General features: G+C 42.9%; 1 protein-coding gene across 1 annotated transcript in view; it reads left to right on the top strand.

Moving 5' to 3' along the window:
- LOC140845301 (uncharacterized) overlaps window positions 1-16,886 on the top strand; it is a 175,199-nt gene extending 158,313 nt beyond the window's left edge. Inside the window, exon 5 of the mRNA XM_073219284.1 lies at window positions 16,480-16,886. Coding sequence (XP_073075385.1) covers window positions 16,480-16,572 — 93 coding nt within the window. The 3' untranslated portion in view covers window positions 16,573-16,886. The remainder of the gene's footprint in view (window positions 1-16,479) is intronic.
- Window positions 16,887-22,697: the final 5,811 nt, after the last annotated feature.

Here is a 22,697-nt window from a genome sequence, read left to right as displayed (position 1 = left end):
TTGCCTTTTCATGGTGATTGCAGTGGCTGTAGGCAGGTTGTAGGTGTGTCAGCTGGGAGAAGAAAGTCCTTTCCTTCTTGCTGGATGCCTTGCCCTTCTCCACTGCCTGTGACGGCTACCTGCACTCCTGGAGCAGCCACCGGGTTATTCTTCTAAGCTGCTGTGGGCGGGGTGTCTGTCAGAGCAACGCTGAGCCCTGCGGGGAGTGGCAGGCACGCCAGGTGCACTCCTCTGTGCTAGCGGCGACCCTGCCAGGCAGCTGTGTGACAGCAGTGGCCTTTGGGTCTGGCCCGGGCGGCTGTGCGTTGGGCTGGGGTTCCGGTCAGCTCCTGGGAGTGCGCCTGCTCCCTCTGGCTCCGCTGCTGGTGCACGCGGGGCTTTTCTGCACAGGCTTCTACCAGGCTCTGACTTCACTGCCACTGATGCGCACAATCCATGCCCGGGCTGTTCGGTCACACTGCTGCGGGCTAGCCCTGTGGCACACGGATCTGCTCTCAGTTCTTTCTAGCACTTCCGCCCCCGGTGCGCGCTCCCACTCTCCTGCTACTGGGCCCGTGTGTTGGGGTCCGTGCCAGTTGGAGGAACGACTGGCAGGCTGCCTAGTCCTGTGAGGGGCTTCAGAGCTGCACTGCCTCTGTTTAGGGCGCCTAAGTTTCCCCGGTATTCCCAGCTGCTGGGACAACTTCGTCCAGTCATGGAGTCCCTGTCTCTTTAAGACTTGCAGAAAGCACTCGCTTTTCTTTTGTCTCAGGGGTGCCGGTTGCGGGGGCCTGCCCACAGGTTTTGCTTTTCCGTTTCTCTAATATCCAGCACCCCGTGCACCTTGTGTCTGCGTTCTGGGTGCGGATTTCTAGAGCTGGTTGTTTAGCAGTCCTGGGCTTTCACTCCCTCCCCGTTCTGACTCCTTTCTTTCCGCCGGGTTTTGGGGTGGGGGAGCATTCAGGTCCCACTTGGCCGCGGCTTGTATCTTACCCCCTTCGTGTGATGCTGAGTTCTCACAGACGTAGATGTATCCTGGCTGTTGTACTGCATCCACTGGTGTCTCTTTTAGGAATAGTTGTATTTATTGTATTTTCATAAATATATATGTTTTGGGGAGATTTCCTCTGAACTACTCATGCCGCCATCTTCCTGTGATCCTACGATTTCTTGATAGTATTTCACTGGAGAAATTTTTGGAGTTAGAATTTCCATTTAACATTAATCCTCACATTAATCTTTATACTATGCCATTGTTATTTTCTGTCCCTTTTGTGTTCTTTACGTGGATACTATTGTTTTAACCACTCAGCCTTTTCCTGTTTGCGTATCTTGTACATATATTAAAATGAAAATATCCCATTTTCACTTGTCATTTATATGCCCTTTGTTGACTTATGCTCTTCCCATCTGCATATTACTTGGGTAAGGACAAAATGAGTATTTTTCACTTTTCTCCCCTAGATTATGAAAGTGACCATATATGCTTGCTAGTAAAATCTCACACTCTAGAATTAAGTTCTGTAGATTCTATAATGCTACGTTTCTAGTTAATACTCCATTTCAGAGATGTACCTGATGAATGGGGTTTTAAGTGCTGTAGGAAAAATCCTTACACATACTACACATTGGATTTCTTTTATGTTAATGAAGCACCCATGTAAATCAGGGAGATACTGGGAAGATAAATTGATAAATTATTTTTGCATCTTTCAAGATATTTGTTGTTGCTGATTTATTTAATATGTGATGAAATAGATTACTAGATTTCCTAATATCAAACCATCCTTACACTCCTAGAATTACTTGAATAACCCTTCTTTGGTTTTATGTACTTCTGGGTTCTTTTTGCTAATGTATTTAAGGATTTTTGCTTTTGTATGCTCAGTTGCCTTTTTTTGTGTGTGTGTTCTCATTGATTGGTATCGGTAGATTCATAAAAAGGTAATTACAGTTTTCCTTCCTTCCTTCCCTACCTGCCCCCCCCCTTTCCCTCCTTTTTCTGTCCTTTTTCATGAGACTATTAGATTTCTTGAAGATTTGAAAGCATGTACCTGTATGTGTATTGCTTTTGACAATACTCTTAATGTCTCCTTTGGTTATGTCCCTTAAGTTTTCTATCTTGTGAGTCAGTTTTACTAATGTGTGTTTTCACAAAACCGTCATTTTTTTTAACTGTCAAATTTATTAGTATATAATTTTGCAGAATATGGCCCTACCCTAGAACTCGTTTAAGTTTTTCTCCATTATCCTCCCTTATTGTTGCTAACTTTTTATATCTGGGATTTATCCCTTATTTTTTTGTTATGCTATTGGTTTATTTTACTTTTGTTGTGTTTTGTTTTAAAAGAAAATTGATCAAATCACCCTTTACATACTAGTTTTGACTTCTTATGAGCAGTGACTGAGCAAATATTAAAATCTCCTATTGCTTTTCCATACTTTTGTTAGTTTTGTTACTACTTCCTGTAGATACTGCTTTATATATTTTCCTGCAGAGTTTGTGGTTTATAGTAATAGTTTATATCTTAATAGTAATAGTTTAAAGACTGTACCCGTAATCATTATAAAGTTACCCCTCTTGGTTATAGTTAATGTGCTTTTTACTTGAAGTCTAGCTTTATCTCATATTAGCATCTTAACCCCTTTCCTTTTTAATTTTATCTGACTGATACATTTTTGCCCATTCTTTTGCTTTATAACTGTCATCTTTTGTTTTATGTATTTCCTTTGTAGGTGGCATATGATTGGTTTTAACTTTTAAACCAGTGCTGAGTATCATTTTGTATTTACTTTATTAAATATTCTCCCCATAATTGGGAAATTGTGTAGTTTTTTGGGGGGAGAGGTTCTCCTATATACAAAAAGTTGTTGTCCTTATATCTTTGGGGAATTTGCTTGAACTCATAGGTATCAATTTATCAACTTCATCTTCTTTTTTACTTCTTAGTCGATACTTTCTCAGATTTTTGTTCCAGTCTATTACTGTTATTCTTGAATCATTTATTTGACAAATATTTATTGATCACCTGTTACATGCCCCAATCATTTTGCTATATGTAATGGATATAGTAGCAAGAGAGTTTCTGCCTCCCTGGTAGAGTAGTCTCTGCTTTCATGATGCTGACTTTCTAAAGGACAAAATAGTCAATATACAAAATAAAAGTGATTACAGATTGTATCAAATGCTAGGAAAGAAAGACGTGAGGTATGGAGTATAGTAGTAAGGCAATTGGAGGAGTGGAGTTGAGAGAAGAACTCTGTGGAGGAAGATGGGGGCTGAGACGGAGGCAGCCTTGCAGAGGGCCAGGAGAGCCGCCCTGTGTGTGAGGCCATGGCGAGAGCTGAGGCGGCAGAGAATTGCAAAGGCAAAGGCCTGGGGAAGAGTTTGATGTTTTCTATAGATTTACTCTTTTAATTAGATTCAGTGGACCCTTTTAATAAGAAATATTTTGTAACATCTTTGTAGATAATACACCTACCTTTATACATAATCTCTTAAAAAATCAGTATAACATCCTAACTATAATATAAAGGAGGAATAAAAGGAAATTAATTTATATTTAAAAATGTACTTTAGTGTTTATACTTGTTCAGACACATTTATACTGTAAATAAAAGAGGTATTTACATGCAGTTACCAGGAACGTGATGTATCTATCAGCTGTGATGCACTGGCAGCTGTATGCTAGAGTTGTTGTTTCCCGTAAGTGGTGAAGAGGCCTTGGTAAAGTTCTGAGAAATGTGAAGTACAGTTTTACCCCACAGGAATCTCAGGGGTAAGACACTGTTCTTAGAGTTGAAATTATCAGTATTGCATGAACTACTAATTTAAAGGGTGATCCTACTCCGTTCTATATACATTATGCATTGTGTGTTCCTAGAAACTCAAGTGTATTGTAAACCAGATTGTAAAAAATACTTTGCTAAATATATGAAACAGTTGAGTTCTAGGCTCAGTTTATTATCATAAACAGGCATTTTTCATTCATCTGTGTACTTTCTAGGAAAGATGGCTGGAGGAAGAAGGGGTTTTCAGCCTTGGGAGCATTGACATTTAGAGTTGGACAATTTTTTTTTGGTGTCGGGATTGTCACTGTGTGTTGTAGATGGTTAGCAGCATCCCTGGCTTCTTTAGATGCCAGCAGTGTATCTTCCCCCACCAGGGTGACAACCAAAAATGTATCCAGACATTACCAAGCATTCCCAGGGAAGCAGATTTGTTCATGTTGGTGTTATATTAAAGGTACAGCTTATGCTTGTAAAACAGAAAAAAAGTGTGTGGTCTTCAAGCTTCTTTCCGTGTGTCCTTTCATTCAGCACATTCAGTGATAACAGGACAGCACAGTGAGGAAGGTTTCTGCCCTTGAGCTTGCAGGCTGAGGGGGACTGACGTGGTGACGTATGAGGTACAGCGTGTCACCTGTCATTGTGTTCAAACAGTACTGTAGGGACATGTGGTGGGGACAGTCACCCACAGGGACCTCAGGGGTGTGACACTGTTCTTTCAGTTGGAACTGTCAATATGACATAAAGCACTAATTTAAAAAAATGAAATTTTGTTAGTGATGTAAACTGTGTTTCCAGAGACGACCCGTTGAAAAGTGATGCACATCTTAACATTTGTCTTCCTGTCTGTTTTTTTTTTCCGCATCTTGCTCCTCAAATTGCTCTCAACTGTTTTGAAGATTTTTGTTTTAGCTCACTAGGTGGCAGTGTTAGCCAGAGAGGAAATCTTGAGTGATGAAGCTTTCAGTCAGTGAAGTCACCCTTCGTTCCCTCTGTCATAGAAGCGAATGCCCTAAACTGACATATAGCTCATATAAGGAGAGTTAATTTTATAGTCATTTAAAAAATCAAATAGGTAAGCGAAGAGTAGTTAGACTGAGGTATGTGTCTTATTTCACAAAGACATTTATTTCCTTAGATCAGGATCTTACTCATTTAGAGGCAGTATAAATGCAGTGGTCAAGAGGATGGTGTGCGTGGGCAGGCGGTAGGTTTATATCTTCTCTCCGTTCCTTACTAGTTTAGGCAAGATGCTTAACCCCTCTCCGAGATTCCTTAGCTATATATAGGAATAATGGTATCTGTGCCTCATTTTCTTTATGAGGTTTATGAGTTAATATAAATAAAAGTGCTCAGAGCTTGAAACACAGCCTCGTACATAGTAAGAGTAATAGTAACAGTAATGATAGCTATTATTAGTGGCATTGAAAAATATAAAGTAGTACTAAAATACTAAGTGTTTTAATTTAATCTTTCTTATCTGGCTACCTATTCACATTTACTCAGCTAGCTGGTTATTGACTGAGTGCTATATGCTATTATATTGTGTATAAATATATATGGACTTGCCTGATTATGTCCTCACTGTAGTGTTCTCTAAGTAGAATTGCTGGGTCAGAAGATAGGCCATAGTTAAACAATTTTCAACCCCTTGTGTAATGCCCACTGTAAAGTTTGCAGCAGTTTGGGGAACCAGTTTACCTCCTCACAGCAGTACATGAGAAGGTCCATTTCTTTATCTTCACCAGTACTGGATGTTTTTAGTTGACTTTTCCAGTCTCATAGAAAATAAGGATCATCTTGATTTTAATTTGTATTTTCTTGCAATGACTTTATAAAATTAAAGAAAAACAGGTTATCTGTCTTTATACCTCTGTCAACTGATTTTTCTGTCCTAGCATACATTAAAAAGCAGTTAAATTGGGGACCCTGTAAGATCCTGCCTCTAAAAATAGGCCCTGCCCTCCAGTGTTCATCTTAAGTATTTATGCACCTGTAATGCATTTACACAGTAGATGTAATACTTAAACACTGCAAGAACGTTGAGCTAAGGAAAAGTAGGGATAAAAGTAGAAATGTTTTATTGAAAAAAAACAAAGACATTGAAGAGTGTTTATTCTGGGATTTCCCTCTGAGAACAGCCCAAGTGACGTTTCTTTTAGTAAAAGGAAATAGTTGAATTTTGTTTTCAATTCAATTCGTTTAATTCTGTTATGCCAAGAAAATTTATATTGCTATATAGTTTTTTTGGTAGTATGTTAATAAACATATTAGCTTTCCTGGCTATTGCTGTTTTTATTCTAGTAGGTATTACTGCCTTTGTGATTGTGTTTAGAATTGTGTATTGTAGAATAAAAATGAAAATTTTTCAGGCAAACCTGTTCCTTTCTCTCTGGGAATATGTATTGGTGTGTATTTTTTTGCAGACTTTCATGTTGCACTTACTATATATACACTTTCTGTTTTTAAAGAAATTTTTAGAATTTCAGTTTTTCTACATTACATGAATGAAATGACTATATCAGCCAATCCTTTTCTTAAGTGTATTATACTACCTTTATTAAAGGCATTATTAGCACCTAGAAATAAGAGATGATAGATGCTGGGCGATGGCTATAACTCTAACAGATATAAATAGTGCTTTTTTCCTGGCTGGCGTTATTCTCAGTGCTTTATGTGTGTTAACTCTTTTAACCCCGACAACCCCAAGACAGGTATTATTATTATCCCCATTTTATAGGTCAGGAAGCTGAGGCAGAAAGGCTGAGTAACTTGCCCCATGTTACATTGTAACTGGGGTGACTGGGCTCACACCCAGGTTGTCTGGCTTAACATTGTCTGTACTTAACATTGTTCTGCTAATTTTTAATTTCAAAGCAACGGTCTGGTCATGCCCCAAAAGTTAAATGACTTATTTGGGAAGTTAAGCAAAACCTCATTAGTGAGTCTCCTTACTGGTTTTCCTTCCCTGGCATACAGTTCCACAGTTTCTGTTACACAGTTTTCATTCTTAGCTCAAGTGGTACAGGGGTCTCTTCAATTGAAAGAGTCATATCTGAGTTTATAAATTCTAGTTTGTTTTCTTCTTTTCTGTTAAAAGACAGTAGATTTCTAAACCAGTTCCTGTTTTATTTACCCTTACAGTTTAGAGCATGCCTGACTTTCAGGATGCTTGGTGATCTTCTGCTAAAATGAATCATCTGCCTTCATATTTGATATCTCCTAATCTTTTGCTGTTTGTAAAGAAAGAAAACAGAATGCCCAGATCTTGGCTTCTAAATACCCTTCTCCTGTAGTAGGACTTGAGAATCCTTGACAAAATGGTTGATTCCAGATTTGAGGAAATAACATGATGAGCCTGGAACATCTTTTGGTGCCAGGAAAGAAGAGACTGCTCAAAACAAAATCAAGAAACAAACAATGGAAAGGGAAACAAGTCAGAAAGACACAGGAACAGTCTGTAGGGGCTCTCAGTGACCCAAGTCAGGATGTTTGAAAGACAAAATAATGGTAGTAATGGATTATAATCCGTGAAAAAAAATCAGCATCCATGAGTCCATACAAAATTATAACTAAAAAATGGAATAAATAGATTAGGGAAAGAACAGCTCTTATAGTAGAATTCTAATTTACACTTATGGAAGGAATGATGGAAAAGAATTTGCCATTAGACAGATGCACAAGTAATAATTGTTACAGGTAAGAGCTGTCAGTGGATGCTAAGTCAGTAAGCGACAGCATGAGAAGCAAGGTGTTTGCTTAGTCTCAGGTCACCCAATAAAATACTTATTAATTACAAAGGAAAAAACAATAGCTTCATGGTAGAGAGCTCCAGCAGATGGCAGCTTAGCCAATGATCAGTGTGAACAGCCCCAGTAATAAGACATAGGAGCATCATGTACCCTTGAGACTATGCACTGAGAAGACATGACATCATTTCTGTGTCATGTTAGGGACAGACACAGATTTCCTGTGATGCTCTTGCCCCAAATTTAATCATGAGGAAATATCAAACAACCCCAAACAGAGGGCCATTCTGTAAAATAACTGACCAAAACTCTTTGGAAGTGTCATGGTCATGAGAGACCAAAGACTGAGTGCATTTAGAGGTTGGGCGGGACCACGGAGACACGATGACCAAATACAGTGTGGGGTCCTGGGCCAGGAGGAGGACGTTGGCGGCGAAACCAGTGAAATTCAAGTGAGGTCTGTAGGTCAGTTAATAGGCTTGTGTCAATGTTAATTAGTTTTAATAATTTCACTCAGATTATATAAAGTTTTAACAATGGGGGAGCTGGGTAAGGTGTGTGATTTCACAACTTTTCTGTTAATTAAAATTATTTTAAAGTAATGGTTAAAAATTGTATGATAGATGATAAGTACCCTCACTGTGGTGAGCATTTCATAATGTAAACAATTACTGAATCACAGTGTTGTATGCTGGAAGTTAATATATTGTGTATCAACTGTATTTTTAAAATAACACATAAAAAGAGAACAGATACTCTGGGGTGCCTAGAGAGTAGTTGACAATGGTATGTCATACATCCAGTTACCCAGATTGCTGAGGGGTGCCTAGGTTCCGTGGTGACAGAGTGGGCAGCCTGAGGAAATGGAATTCCTTGTCGTCAGGGTGCTTATAGCCACCCAGGAGGCCGAAACAGCCACACAAACAGTCGTCATCTGTTAGGTAATTTGTTTAAATGTATACAAATGAAAGTTCACTGAGCATATAGGAGAAAGAGCTCATAATATATCTATGGAAATTCAAAAACTTTTGTTTCGAAATGTTTTGGTTTTGAATAACTTTGTGCCCAGGTTGAATTCTTAATAGAAGATTGTCATCTTTTGCATTTGCTCACCATCAACAGAAAGCTTTTCAGTGTGTGGCAGAAAACAGATTTCCTGATTATCACAAGAGTCTCAACTCCCAACTGGACATCAGTTGCTTTATGCAGTATGTATTGAAATAAGTAAGAAGGAAGAAAAGAGGGAACGGGACAGTATAGCCTTTGTACTTCATGTATAGCTTGTGAATGGACTGTTGCTGACAACTCACGTGACAGTGGCCTGGTCTGGAAGGAGGGGGCAGTGCCGGCTCTGCGCCGACTGGGCGTCTGGAGATCCTGTGCACGCTCACGTTGGTGAGGCTTATTGTGAACAGGAAGCCTAGACAAACAGCTTCAGAGCGCTCAGGGAGTTTTCCCTTGTGTGTTCCAGGGTGCATATGTCTAACCATTTGTTATCACAAGAAGTGTTCTTATGTTGGAAAGTAGATGTTGATAGTGAAGTGAAACCGGGTTATTTGAACCTGTCTTTAAGGGACAGAATTTAAGATGCAAACAAGGTTCATTTTGGACATATCCCAATTGTGATCTCTCTTGATTGCAAAAATAGTGATATGGCAGAGGGGCCACGGATCTCTGAGGACAAGATGTAGACTGGATGAAAAGGCCCTTCTCCTTTGTGTTCTAGGAAGTGTGAGACTGTTTCTCAGTATCCTTTCCCTAGCTTTTACGTCCTTAGTCACCTGTCTCCAGGTTATTTGATTTCAAAAGTCTCTTTGGCACATAAACTGTTACAGCTTCTTACTCCCATAATAAAACTTTGGTTCCCCATCTCCCTACCTGTTTCATTTTACTGATAGAATATTCCAAGTTCAAGGAAGGAATAGGAATTTTGGATTATTTCAGTGGAGAGAACTTTTGGGAATAAAAGGATTGTCAGCTGTCTTTCTTCCCCCCAGAAAACCAGGGAGGCCCAGTCACAACCCTCTTCCCTTACTGTACTCTGGAACTGGAGCACAGGTCTGGTCCTCAGCGATGCACTCTGCATCCCCAGGCCCTTCTGTTACTCACTGCCCAGGATTTGACCGTTCCTGTCTTTGGCTCCCTTTGTTTGTATAATGAAATCTCAGATGTGCTCATTTAGACCAGAGATGAGACTGAAGCCTGGATTTCCATCACTGAGATGCTACAGTTTGTAAACCTATCTGGTAGAATAACTACTATCTTGTTGGCACAGAGTTTCAGAAACTGTGGAGGAGTGTCGTCATGGATTCAATGGATGAGGAGATAATTGAAGAATATCTGAAGCGACAGGGTATTTCTTCCATGCAGGAATCTGGACCAAAGAAAGTGGTATGTAATCTCTAGAAAAAAACCTGTAACCCTCTGTTCTTTGAACTGTTCACCTGCTTTCTGTTCTGTGCATTGAATAGCAGGTGTCAGTTCTTCCAGTGTTTTCTCAGTGTCCTGATCCAGTGGTCTGGGTTAGATGCAAGCCAGGTATTGTCTCCTCTGCTGAGGGCCAGAGGCTCTCTTTGCCCTCAGGCGCTGCTCCCAGGCAGGGGAGAGCTTTCCAGCCTCTGTGCTGGCAGTGCCTTCTCTGAAGCTCCAGCCATACGGAATTTCCCCTGGTGGCCCCATGTGCCCTCTCTGCTTCTAATAGGAGCCTCCTCCATCTTGGCCTGTGGGGCCCTAATTGTGCCCCCTTCTTCCTCCAGGAGCCCTGTGGTCTTGGTGCCTGGCTCTGCCTTAGGCCTGATGACAGTGAATTGTCCTTGTTGATTTTGAGATTTCTTGGGACCCAGATATTATTGTCTATAGCCCAGAGCGAGCTCAGAGTAGGGATTTGTAATTGAATGAAGACTTGTGAATTGCCTTGTATCAGCTAATCAACTATCTGTGTAGTCCAAGGACAAAGCCAGGATGAGGAACCATTTACCACACCCCAGACTGAGGCTGTCCTTCCTCTCTCCCGCCTTCCCCTTGTCCACGGTCAAGTTTTGTAGCTTGCTTTCTTTACGATTGCGTGTGTGTAAATGTTTTATTCAGTGCGCTTTTAGGACTCCTTAAAAGGGGAGATTGCTTGCAGTTGTCTTCATGAAGTAGTATAATTACAGCACTTCATGAGCACTTCATCGCTTCCTATTGTTGCTTAGTCTGTTGATTTTTTAAATTATGTGGTATTAATACTTGTAGTATACAGAAAAGAACAGAGAGTAATATTTAATAAATCTTCACGTGCCCATGTGTTTCCCAGTTTTGCCTTCTCTCTATATTTTGCCGTATTTATTTCAGATCTTTTTTTATTGGTAATGGTGGATATATTCTTAGACTTGATAATAGAGATGAAAAACAAAGAGCTTTTCTGCCTCTCTTTTTATCCACTTAGTGCCTAGAATAGTTGTGGTAGTTTTTGTGCCAGCCCATTTATTCTGGGTGTGGGGGTATGACTTCATCATAACAGAAAGCACTGGGTCCTTCGTGTCCGGGGAGTGTGCAGTGGGTCCTGGTGTGTGAGGCTGGGCTACAAAGCAGAAAAAAGGGCCCAAACCCCTGTGTCTCTTGCTGCAGGTTTCTGGGTGTCTTTAGTAAATCCTCACTGCATTACCTGTCTGAGAAGTTGTTGTTTCTGTTTTTACCTTTTCCTGTAGCCTCCTATTCAGAGAAGGAAAAAGCCTACTTCACAGAAAAAGCGACGGTTTAAGACCCATAATGAACACGTGGCTGGCGTGCTGAAGGACTACTCTGACATTGCTCCTGGCAAATAGGGAGTAGTTGTCCGTGAGCAAAGAATCACAAATAACAAAGTCAAGATCTTTCTCATTGATGCTGGGCTCTGAAGACTGACTGTCTTCCCAGTCAGCTTCTCAGGACTGAGGAGAGGGGCAGCTCAGTTGACAGAACACATGCAGATTACCAAACTCAAAGCTTATTTTAGCTCAATAGGCCAATGAGATACGTAAATATTCTCTGTTAACTTTCTGTTACTTTGGCCTGGAGGAAAGGCGCTTAGCATGGCAAGCAGGTGTCTTTGCTGTTTGTCTCTACTTCTAAGTGGTTCCTGGTTCCATTTTTCCTCTTTTATTACTTTAGAGCAAGTTTTCAGATAGTCTTGGATGCAGTATTTGTTTATTCTGAAAGAACACATTTATAATAAAAGTCATTGTAGAAGGAGCTCTTAGACAATAGTGAATTCAGTTTGTCTGCTTCCGTTCTGGACCGTGGAGGTCGGCAGCTCCAGTCCTTAATCCCACAAGGTGTATGTTTGGGATGTTGCTGAAGACTGATCTGGGCCACGTTGCTGAGCATGTGATTTCACAATTGGAACATGGGTGCACCTCCTGTTAGCAATTGAGGCGTTTAAGATAACACTACATGCGGTTCTTATTAATATTATCTTTTTCGAAGGATGTATCTGTATTTAGCCTCTTGGATTTTTGCGAGTTACTGTTGCATGCCATCTCCAGCAAGCGTGGGTGGAGTGTTCTTGCCTGCCTGAACATCAGCTCGTCCATCCCCCAGCCCTCCCAGGGCCTGACCCTGAGCTTTTGCTGGTGGAGACTCCTGTTTCCCATCATGAGCTGTCATATAATGACAGCCATTATTAAATATGTGGGTTTTAAGAGTCATGGTGACTTGCAGGAAGGAAATCTCTGTGGTCCTTCTAGCCTTTTATAGCAAACTACCCATTTTCCTTGTCTGTGCTTGTTGGTGTGAGGGGGGGGGTTCTTTGGGTTTGAGGATTATTGATCCTTATAGTCCTCATGTGGTAAATCGGAATTGTAGTAGATTACAGAAACAAGGTTCGGTGTTTTCAAAAAGGTGTAACAGTAACCCAAAGCAGCAGGTACTTTGTGCACATGACAAGGAGCGTTTTTGCTGTTTTGGTTATGTATCCTTTTTACTTACTTTTCATTCATTTATATTAATTATAGTGTCATTGCTTGCCTCTTTCTTACATCTGTGCTCCAAAACATGGCATGAGAAGATGTAAAACTGAGGCTCCCCACAGTAATTGAGGACAGAGGAAACACAATGTGTTTTGCTTTATATCAGAGTTTTGCTAGTAAGAAGGAGCTTTAGTGTCTTAAAGCACAAAACTAGCTTTCCTATAAAAAAAAATCTGGAGCTACCTCATTTCCAGGTATGTCTACTTTTTATGGTCTATACACATCTCCTGAATTTTTTTTTAACTTCCAGTTTTATGGAGATATATTTGACATATAGCACTGTATAAATTTAAAGTGTACAGCATAACAACTTGACATATATATCATGAACTGAATCCTACAGTAAGTTAATATCCATTATCTCATACACACCAAAAATATATATTTTTTTCTTTGTGATGAGGACTCTTAGAATTTACTCTTAAGAACTCTCATATCCACCACACAAGCAGTGTGAACTGTAACTATCATGTACGTTATATCCCTAGTACTTATTACTGGAAGTTTGTACCTTTTGACCACCTTCATCCAATTTCCCTATCCCCTGCCTCTGGTAACCATAAATTTGGTATCTCTTCTCGGTTTTTTGTTTTGTTTTAAATTTTACACGTAAGTAAAATCACATAGTATTTTTCTTTATCTGACTTATTTCACTTAGCATAATGTCCTTCAAATGACAAGATTTCCTCTTTATTTATGGCTGAATAATAATCCATTGTGTGTGTGTATGTGTGTGTGTGTTACACACATGTACATACCACATCTTCATCTGTTCCCTTATCAGCAGACACTTAGGTTGCTTCCACATCTTGGCAGTTGTAAATAATGCTGCTATGAACATGGGGGCACAGATATCCCTTCAACATAGTGTATTTGTTTCCCTAGGATATATTCCCAGAAGTAGAATAGCTGGATCATATTGAATTGCAGATCAAAATCAGTTCTTCTCTAAATGTTTTGAAGAAGCTCCATACTCTTTTCCATAGTGGCTGTAACCGATTTATAATCCTACCAGCAGTGCGCCAGGGGTCCCTTCTCTCCACATCCTTGCCAGCATTTCTTGTCCTTTTGATGATAGCTGTTCTAACAGGCTAGCATCAGAGTATCTCCTTGTGGTGAGTGATAACTCCTTGTGATTTTGAATTTGCATTTTCCTAATGATTAGTGATGTCGAACGCCTTTTCATGTACCTGTTGGCCATTTGTATACCCTTTTGGAAAAATATCTATTCAGGTCCTTCACCTGTTTTTTAATTTGATGATGATGATGATGGTTTTGCCTTTTGAGTTGTATGAGTTCTTTATATGTTTTGGGTATAAGCCCCCTATCAGCTATATGATTTGCAAATATTTTTTTCCATTCCTTAGGTTGTCTTTTTATTTTGTTTAGTGATTCTTTTGCTGGGAAAAAGCTTTTTAGTTTGTAGTTGCACTTGTCTATTTTTGATATTGTTTGTGATTTTGGTGTCACAACCAAAAAATCATTGCCAAAACCTAAGTCAAGGAGCTTTTTTCCTGTTTTCTTCTAGGAGTTTTATGGTTTCTTGTCTTACATTTAAGTCTTTAATCCATTTCACCTTAACTTTCGGGAGTGGTATAAGATAGGGTCTAGTTTCATTCTTTCACATGTGAGTATCCAGTTACTGAAGAGACTGTCTTTTTTCTATTCAGTATTCTTGGCTCCCTTGTCAAATATTAATTGACTATATATGCATGGGTTTATGTCTTGGCTCTTGATTCTGTTCCGTTGGTCTATGTATATGCCAGTACCATTCTGTTTTAATTACTATGCCTCTAATACATTTTGAACTTAGGAAGTGTGATGCCTTCTGCTTTATTCTTTCTTCTCAGGAATGCTTTGGCTATTTGCAGTTTTCTTTGCTTCCATATATATTTTAGGAGTGTTTTTTCTACTTCTGTAGAAGGTGCCACTGCAGTCTTGATAGGGATCACATTGAATCTAGATTGCTTTCGGTGGTATGTAAAATTGTAACTCTTATTTCTTCCAATCGACAAACATAGGATACCTTTCCATTTATTTGTGTTACCTTCAATTTCTTTCATTTTTGAGAACTAATGGAAACATATAAACTCGATATAAAGACACATAGGAACTAATAAATAGATACAGGAGACAGAAACATATCCAATAAGATACTTAAAAAGAAATCAACAACCAGACACAAACCAAATAAAACTGTGAAACACTGGAATCAAAGAGATAACCATAAAAGCAGCTGGTGGCTGGAGGGGTGGGGGGTGGTCAGAACACATTTGAAGGCAGGACAGACTGACGACCAGCTCAACAGCAGCAGACAGAGGGGGGCATGCAGGCGGGCCCAGGAGGGTTTGCCTGGCTCACCAGCAGCAGGGCAGCCCTAGAACTTCTGGCTTCCATGAAAGCTCTGAGCTTGGCCGATTTCACACGGCCACAGCGTCGCTGAATGCAGGCCTGGGCAGAGGTGTGCACCGTAGGCCCTTATGAGCCAGGGTGACCTGACTCCATCACCCGCCTGAAGGATTCTTTCAGGATCTGAGGCAAGATCACCTTCACATTGGCTTTTGTACATCTAGCAAAATTATCTCCCAAGAATAAAGAGGAAATAAAGACCTATTTCAGATAAAGGGCCCCTTACACAGAAGAAATGCAAAAGGACTCATCTCTAGAAGGACATCACACCTGGTAGAAGGTATAGGAATGAGGCACATGTGAATTAGTGACTCTGTCAGTCAACTGAAAATAGAAGCTCTACACAGAGTGGTTATTAGTGGCAGGCGGGATGGAATAAGAAACATAAAAGCCCATCTAGAAGGTGGTGGCTGTTGGTTGGCTCTCGCCACTAAACTAGACGTCCCAACCTGACTGCAGTTAGGTTTCTGGGCGCACACTGGGCTCTGGGAATTAGAAACTGTTCCCGAATGTGGAAGGCTCTAGTGAGCCTGCAGCCTGGCAACAGGAAGTGCCCTCTAGCCGTGTTTCAGATTCCCCTGCTTCCGAGTCACCATGCAGTCCTGGGGCCCTGGGCCCTCTGACCCCAGCCTAACATAGGTGCAGACCTTGACGGTGGCTTCTGAATCATCAGCACTGACACCTGGGGAGTCATCGGAAACACTAACAATTCACACCACAAGTGTTGGCACACTTCTGTGAGCAACTCACTTCCCCATGTGAAATCCATTCCTGCTTAAAACGCCTCCAGTTGCTGTTTCCTGCATGTACTGGGATTGAGAGCTCAGGGAAGGGCAAAACAGAATCATAGGCAACACTGAATAGTAAATAAGGAGGCAGAAACCAACCCAGCTGTCCAAGTAACCCAACAATGTAAGGGGGTTCACAGTTGCCAATTCGTAAAACAGAGATGGCCGGATCAGATAATCTGTGCAAGATTCAGCAGCATGCTTTTCACAAGATCAGATATAAGGCTTAAAGAGAAAGAAAAATTGAAAGGAAAAATAATGGGAAAAGGCAGACCTGGTAAATAATAACTAAGGCAAAACTAAATTAGCTGTGTTAATAACAGGCAGAATAGATTAGAGCACAGATATTAAAAAGTTAGAATATCACTTTGGTATAAAAAAATTTTTTAAAAACTTCAATTCATTGAGAAGATACAAGTATTTTAACCTAGCCTGCACCTGATAAATACCTTCATCATATATAAAATGAAAATTCATTGAACTTGCAGCTAGCAAAAAAGAAAATCACCATTAGAGAAGGGGAAAATCCAAAGTTGATCCTTTTTCAATTGTTGATTAATGAATGAAAGCATTAAGGATTTGAGCAATCCAATAATTGGGTTTTTCAAATCCTAATGTCTTTAAGTAAAAAGTAAGTAAATTTAAGAAAAAAAATTAAGGAAACCTTTGAAATTAATTAGAAAATATGTTAAAACTTATTCTCTTCATTTCTTGGTTAATGTACGTGACTCAAGCTTCTGTAATGTAGATGTAAATGCTGTTTCTCGACCCTGCCAGGCATGCATCTCAGCGTCTCCTGCACCAGAACTCTTGGTTCTAGACCTTGGATGTGACAGGAGCAAGTGGCTCCAGAAATGTCCTTTATTCTAACATTGCCCACGGGAAATGTGACTCTGCCCAAGGTGAGCTACCTGACAGCCCTGAAGTTGACCTCCGGGGAGAAGTTGTAACTGAGTTGGAGCTGCTGGTCCACCTGCAGGAAAACAGAAAATACAGCGCATCAGTGGAGCCTGCAGAGCCCCCAAAGCCCCCCACCTGGAAACAGCTGCGAAGCGCACACAAGCGGGCCCCTTTCTGCGATACTCTCTCCAGGGAGATGAGAGACGTGTTGCTAATTTTCCCACAATGTACATTGTAAACCCTTTTCTTTCCTCTTGGTGAAATAAAGGCTTCACACATGTCTTCTCCCTAGGAAATTCTGTACCACTTTCGACCGTATTTATCTCCCCACTGACATCTTCTCACCAAATTCTTTGCTGGGAACAAAAAAACAAATGAAACCTTCTCTGGAAGTGCCCCAGAGGATGAACATTAAATGGGAAACAGACGCTGGCTCCCATCTTCCCCTCCTTCCAGGCATCCGCAGAGCCATCACTGGCCCCTCTGCCATAGCAGTGCCCACCCTGACCGGGTCTCACTCAGGCTTGGCCCCGGGAGGCCATTCCGGAGCGAATATTTTGGTCTGAGCCTCCGGAGGACCGGCTACCTCACAGCTGCCACCCACCCAAGCTGCTGGCCCCCTGCCTAGCAGTGAGAGTAAAAGCCACCCCCGGGGCTCCCCAGGATTCCTTTCCACGCCCTTCCTCCACGAAGCACCCTTCTCCCTCCCACTGCTAGTGCCCGTGCCCTCTCTTGCCCCTCCTCTTCACTCCAAGGCCCAGTCCTCCCTCCCTACCCACATTCTTCAATCCAGTCAAACCAGTTTCTTCCAGGCTCTGCTCTGCATATTCATGTGAGGCTATCCTTGAAAAGGATCCTCGTTATCACACAGTTTCACCTGGAAGGACAGGAGGCCAAGACCCCTTCAGCTGTGTGCCCAGCCCAGGCCCTGGGACTCCACGCCTCCCTCTGCACCTCCACAGACCGACCCTCCTCTGGAAACCCCAGCCTGGAGGAGCTTCCGCTGGGGGACAATTCCCTGGCCATGACTGGTGAATAATAATCATACACTTTATGACTATTTCATTTATGAATAAATAAATCACTTACGCTTTTATTTGAATGTCTACAAAACTCTCTCAACAGTTGTTTGAGTGTCTACGGAGTGCCAGGCCCTATCCCATGGCCCCGGAGCCCACCCCCTCCAGGACGGCCCCCTCCACGATGCCCCCCGACGGCTCGGGCAGGTCAGCTGGCCCTCTCCACTGCTCTCCTCATGCCTCTTTTCCTACCTCTAAAGTTGCATTTAAAATGCCTCAAAATGATGACTTGCTTTTCTCCCCCTGCCACAAAACTATTGTCTTTCTGAGAACATGGACATCTTATGAATATGTTTTCTGTAGGGCTTACTATAGAAACTGGCAAAGTAACTCCTCTTGTGGGTTTGCCGAGTGAATGGGTGCACGTCTTGCACAGAGTCCCTTCCTATCTGTGGCTGTGAAGGCATGGGCCTTCGCATCCCCAGGGTGCCTCGGCTGCCCTGGAGGGTCCCACACCTGCAGGTGTAACATAGGGTTTTGGGCCTTAGGTCGCCGTCCAGTCTGTTTAAGGCTCAGAGGAGATGTGCTCTTAGAGGGCTACAGGTGGCTGGGGCCTGGGCTCTGGCCTGACAGAGGGGCACCACTACTGGTTCAGGGGCTGGCTTGCCAATGTGGACATCCTAGCAAAGGCGTAGAACAAAAGAGAAAGAACATGGGGGTAGCATAAATATTTACTTTTAGGACTTCTGTATTTACGATATGGGCTACACAATCAAGTATTCAATGAGAGATTCATTTGGTTACTAGACTTCCTTAAGTTATTTTTGTCGTTTAGTATTGTTTTTGTTTTCAATTACAGTGAGTGAGATGTTCCGGGTGAAGCATTATAGTCCTTTAAACCTCGCGGATGTGTAAAGTTCGTAATCTGGCCTAGTGATACTTGCTGACCTCAGAATCTACGATTCCCACTTGTCTTCCCAAGTCATTAAATGAGATGGAAAAGAAGAAAACAGAACACAGCTGTTTTGAGAGAACCCTAGATGCCAGGCTTCACGCGTGTTCCTTCAGCTGTGTTTCTTCCTATGATCTTTGCAAGAACTGTCTGGGCTCAGCTGCATTTGATATTTACCAAGTAGACTGAAGCTCAGAAATGTGAGTGACTTGGCACAGTGTAAGTAGGCCAGCCAAGATTCACACCCAAAGCCATCTCCAAGGACATAATTAACTTAATTTCAAAAATGCACAGAACCTCCTTCTTTATAGTTTGTTGTTATGCTGGCATTTTGGTAAACTGGCTAAATCGTTTTAATGTCATCAATGCATTTGACACAGGACACTGAAGTTCACCCCCCACCACCTGGACATTTCTGGAGACACCTGGGCCTTAAAAAGCACATACCAAGTTTCAATTCTCAAATCATCACCTGGAGTCTTTGCCCCTGGCGACAGGTCAGTCCCCCAGGGTCTCCTTCCTAGAGCCACAAAGGAAAGAGAAGCAGAGAAAATAATTCAAGCTGTGGGTGGGAGGGATCTGTTCTTAGGTCCCAGAGCCCCTACTGGCTGAGTACAGTGGTCACTGCCCACCGCTTTCTCTCCCTGGTCCTGAGTAACACCTGAGACCCTGCTCCCGGGGGCCAGGGGGGCTGCGGATGGAGCTGTAGCCAAACCTTTCCTGTTTGGACTGAATGGCTTGTCCCAAGCTGGGGGTGGGGAGGGAGGAAAGCTCTAGATAGGGTGAGGGGATGGGCGTGTCAGGGAAGCAACCGTGCTGTGTGGCTGTCCCCATAAACTGATTTAAAGTTAATAAATAAAAAGTGTGCCTGCATGCTGCGGTGCTCTGGCAATACATGCTCACCAGTGCCATGAACTGACTGTTGGGAACACTTTAGATGGGGAAGGAAGGAACACCGTGGGAGAGAAAGGAGGGGCCATGTGCAGACGCTCACCTGAGTGCGTCCAGATGGGCCATTAGCAGAGCCTGTGCAGACGGGTCGCTGGGTTCACCTCCCGCCCACCCTCCACTCCGGCCCAGCCCACACTTGCTCCAAAGATTTTCCTCTTATTTCAAGAGTAAATTTCAGAGGTAAGGCCATTAAATTATAATCACTCAGAAATTGTTATTTGTCCCATATAGCTGAGAATTATTTCTGAATTCCACCCATTTAAAAAAAAAACTAGAAATCAATCTTCACTTGCCCACAGCCCACATCCAAAAGTTCACCCACGGCTATTGATGTTACTTCTGAACCATTTCTCAAAGCCCCCGCCACGGCTGCCCCACGGCGCCAGCAAGCTTCCTCAGCTCTTCCCGAGTGGTCCCTGTCTTACATCTCACCCCCCAGGTGTGCATCTCCGGGCAGTGATCACAGAGCACCCCTGAAAAATGAAGATCTGCCCACGCTTCTGCCCTGCCCAAAAGCCAAAGGTTTCCCTTCACTCGCCACAGAGCTGGTTTACCTTCTCCACAGGGTACAGTAAGCCTATGGAAGTCATTCGTTTAGTTGATAAATATTTACTGAGTGCCTGCCCCATAAGGGCTGACTAGATCAGGGTCATGCTGTAAGAGGATGAGCCGACCTCTGCCAGTTCCCTTCCGAGATGTGCCCGTGCCTGCTGCCTGCCCTTTGTTCCAGGACCACTGGAATCCCACGGGGCACCTGCCGTGCTCCTCCACGGCTGTGCTGACGCCACATGGACCCGCCACCCGCACACTTCCCTCTCTTCCCCACTGAGCCAGCTCATCCTCCCCTTCCACACTCAGGTGACTCCCAACTTCGTCTGGGAATCAAGCACAGATGCCCCGGTGAGATCAGCGTCCCCTCCACCTGTGCCCCTGCACTACCTGGGCACATTTTCTCCCGAGCCCTGGCCAGCCTCTCATGATTTCCTCCCCAGCTGTGTGTCTCCCTTGTCATACACAAGCCCAGGAGTTATCAAACCTGAGCAGGCATCAGGATCACCTGCTAACTCCCCACAAAAAGAACTACTGACTCGGTAGGTCAGATGTGGGAATCTTCGTTTCTCAGAAGGTCCCAGGAGATGGTGAAGCTGGAGGGTAGAGGGGAGCACCCTTCAGTTCACCTTGTCTAGCACCCAAAGGCTGCAGCCAAGTTTAGTTCATGTCTATCCCCTGATCTCAGCACCACACTTGGCTTTGGGTAGAAGCCCAAGAATGTTTTGTTGTGCACCAGGGCACATTTGGCTGATGGAGAAGAAGGGAAGTAGAGTACATGAATGCTAAGCTCTCTTCCCTCTTGGATAATCTTCAAGTGGTGCATCCTTCTGTTGGCAAAGTTCTCGGCGTTGATGGTGAGCACCTGGGTTTCTTCCTTGTTTAGCTGATAACAAACTTGTAAGCTTCCTTGAAACAAAAATATCAGAAATTAGAATTAAAAATAGGAACCATAAAATGCAAAAATATGATAAGGTTGTCTTTTGATTGTCATTGTGTTCTAGGAACCTAAGTCTGTCTCGACCCTTCCATCACGTAAAAGTTTAACAGATACGCTGTTATTGTAGCATCTGGTTCTCTGCAGAAAACCCTGAATAGTTGTGAAATAAGTGTGTGTGCATGCACATGTATATGTGCATACATACATGCATGTGTGCATGTGTACGTGTGTTAGCAGAACTGAGATACCAGCCTGGAAAATAAAACCACTACAAGTCAATTTTGTAATTGGATTCTGAAAACTTTACCAATATAGAGTTAAATACTTGGCCATTCTCACTTTGTTCCCTACTGCTTCCCGTATCTGCCTTTCTTCCTAACTGCCTTCGTGGAATTTCAGAATATGGAATGTGAAATAAGATCATAATGTAATCTTAAGGCAGAACAGGAGAACACAGTTTGGGAGGAGAAAACAGTCGGACTGTGAGTGGACTGTAAGGCCATTATTCAACAGTCAGGAAACAGAAGGAACTTCCTACAGTGGACCCTGGTTGTCCTGACTCATTCTTCCTTTGGGTATGACCATTACAGATTCCCAAATGTTTATTTTGTCACTTAACACTTCCTACCAGCTCTCCAGCCTAGCAGGGCTGGTACTGAAGGGCTGGGCAGGGCGGCACTGCAGAAGTGTGGATGTGGCCAGGAGCCCCACTGGCCGTGCGTGGGAAAGGCCCATCCCGTGCCCTGGGGGGCCCAGTGTGGCACCCTCTTCCACCCTCCGTGTAACATTTGGTTCAACCCAACAACCAAGTCAGTGTGTGGTAACCACACAGTGGTGAGCACCCCTTCCTTGAGGGGCTGACAGCCTTGCTGTCTGCTCACTGTTGGGGTAATTCCGACACACGTGCATATTCTGTGTACATATTCTGTATGTATTTGTCCATTTCAGAAATCATTTCTACTTTACACACCTTTACTGACACTGGCCTCATGACCATCCCTCTTAGATATAATCTCAAAAGGGACTCTGTCTGTGAAAGTTTCCAGAAGCTTCCTCAACATCCCACTTTATGCCTAAAAGACCTCAACCACTTCTTCCAGAGCCATGGAAGTACAGGTCCCGCCTCCACAGAAGCAGTCCAGCTTGCTCCAGGGAGGACGGTTTCCCTGTGGGTCACAGGGACCCCAGGCGATCATCTCAGCCCAGAAAGTTCTCCAGCCTTTCTCAGTGAGCCTACTCCTCCCCCTCCAGAACTCAGCCACCCGCTCTAGGCAGCCCTCCGTGGCTTCTCTAAGGTGCCCTCTCCTCCTGCTGCCCTGGGCCCACCTCTATCCCAGCGCAGATAGGGTTGTGTTGCCTGCTTGCTGACTGTCTCACACATCTGTAAACTGCTTGAGGATCTGGAAATACCTTACCCACCCTTAGGTTCTCACTGCCGGGCTCATGTCAGGGATGTCCCAGAGGATGCATTCAGGTCTGGGTTTCCACCCACTGCCTTGAACCTTCTGCTTCTTGTTAGTGTTCAGGGATCATCTCTTTTCCATTTCGGTTTGCCTTATACGCCTGGTCCAGTGGTTTTCAATTAGACTGCTCTGTCCAAATGATACCTACAGCAAAGGCTATTTTAGAGGAGAGGGAAACGTGGAGCTGCTTGATGTGATGTAGGAGAGGGAGGCTCTCTCTG

This window comes from Manis javanica, chromosome 12, assembly GCF_040802235.1.
Source record: "Manis javanica isolate MJ-LG chromosome 12, MJ_LKY, whole genome shotgun sequence".
NCBI classification, from domain to species: domain Eukaryota; kingdom Metazoa; phylum Chordata; class Mammalia; order Pholidota; family Manidae; genus Manis; species Manis javanica.
This window is presented reverse-complemented; position numbering and strand designations above follow the sequence as displayed.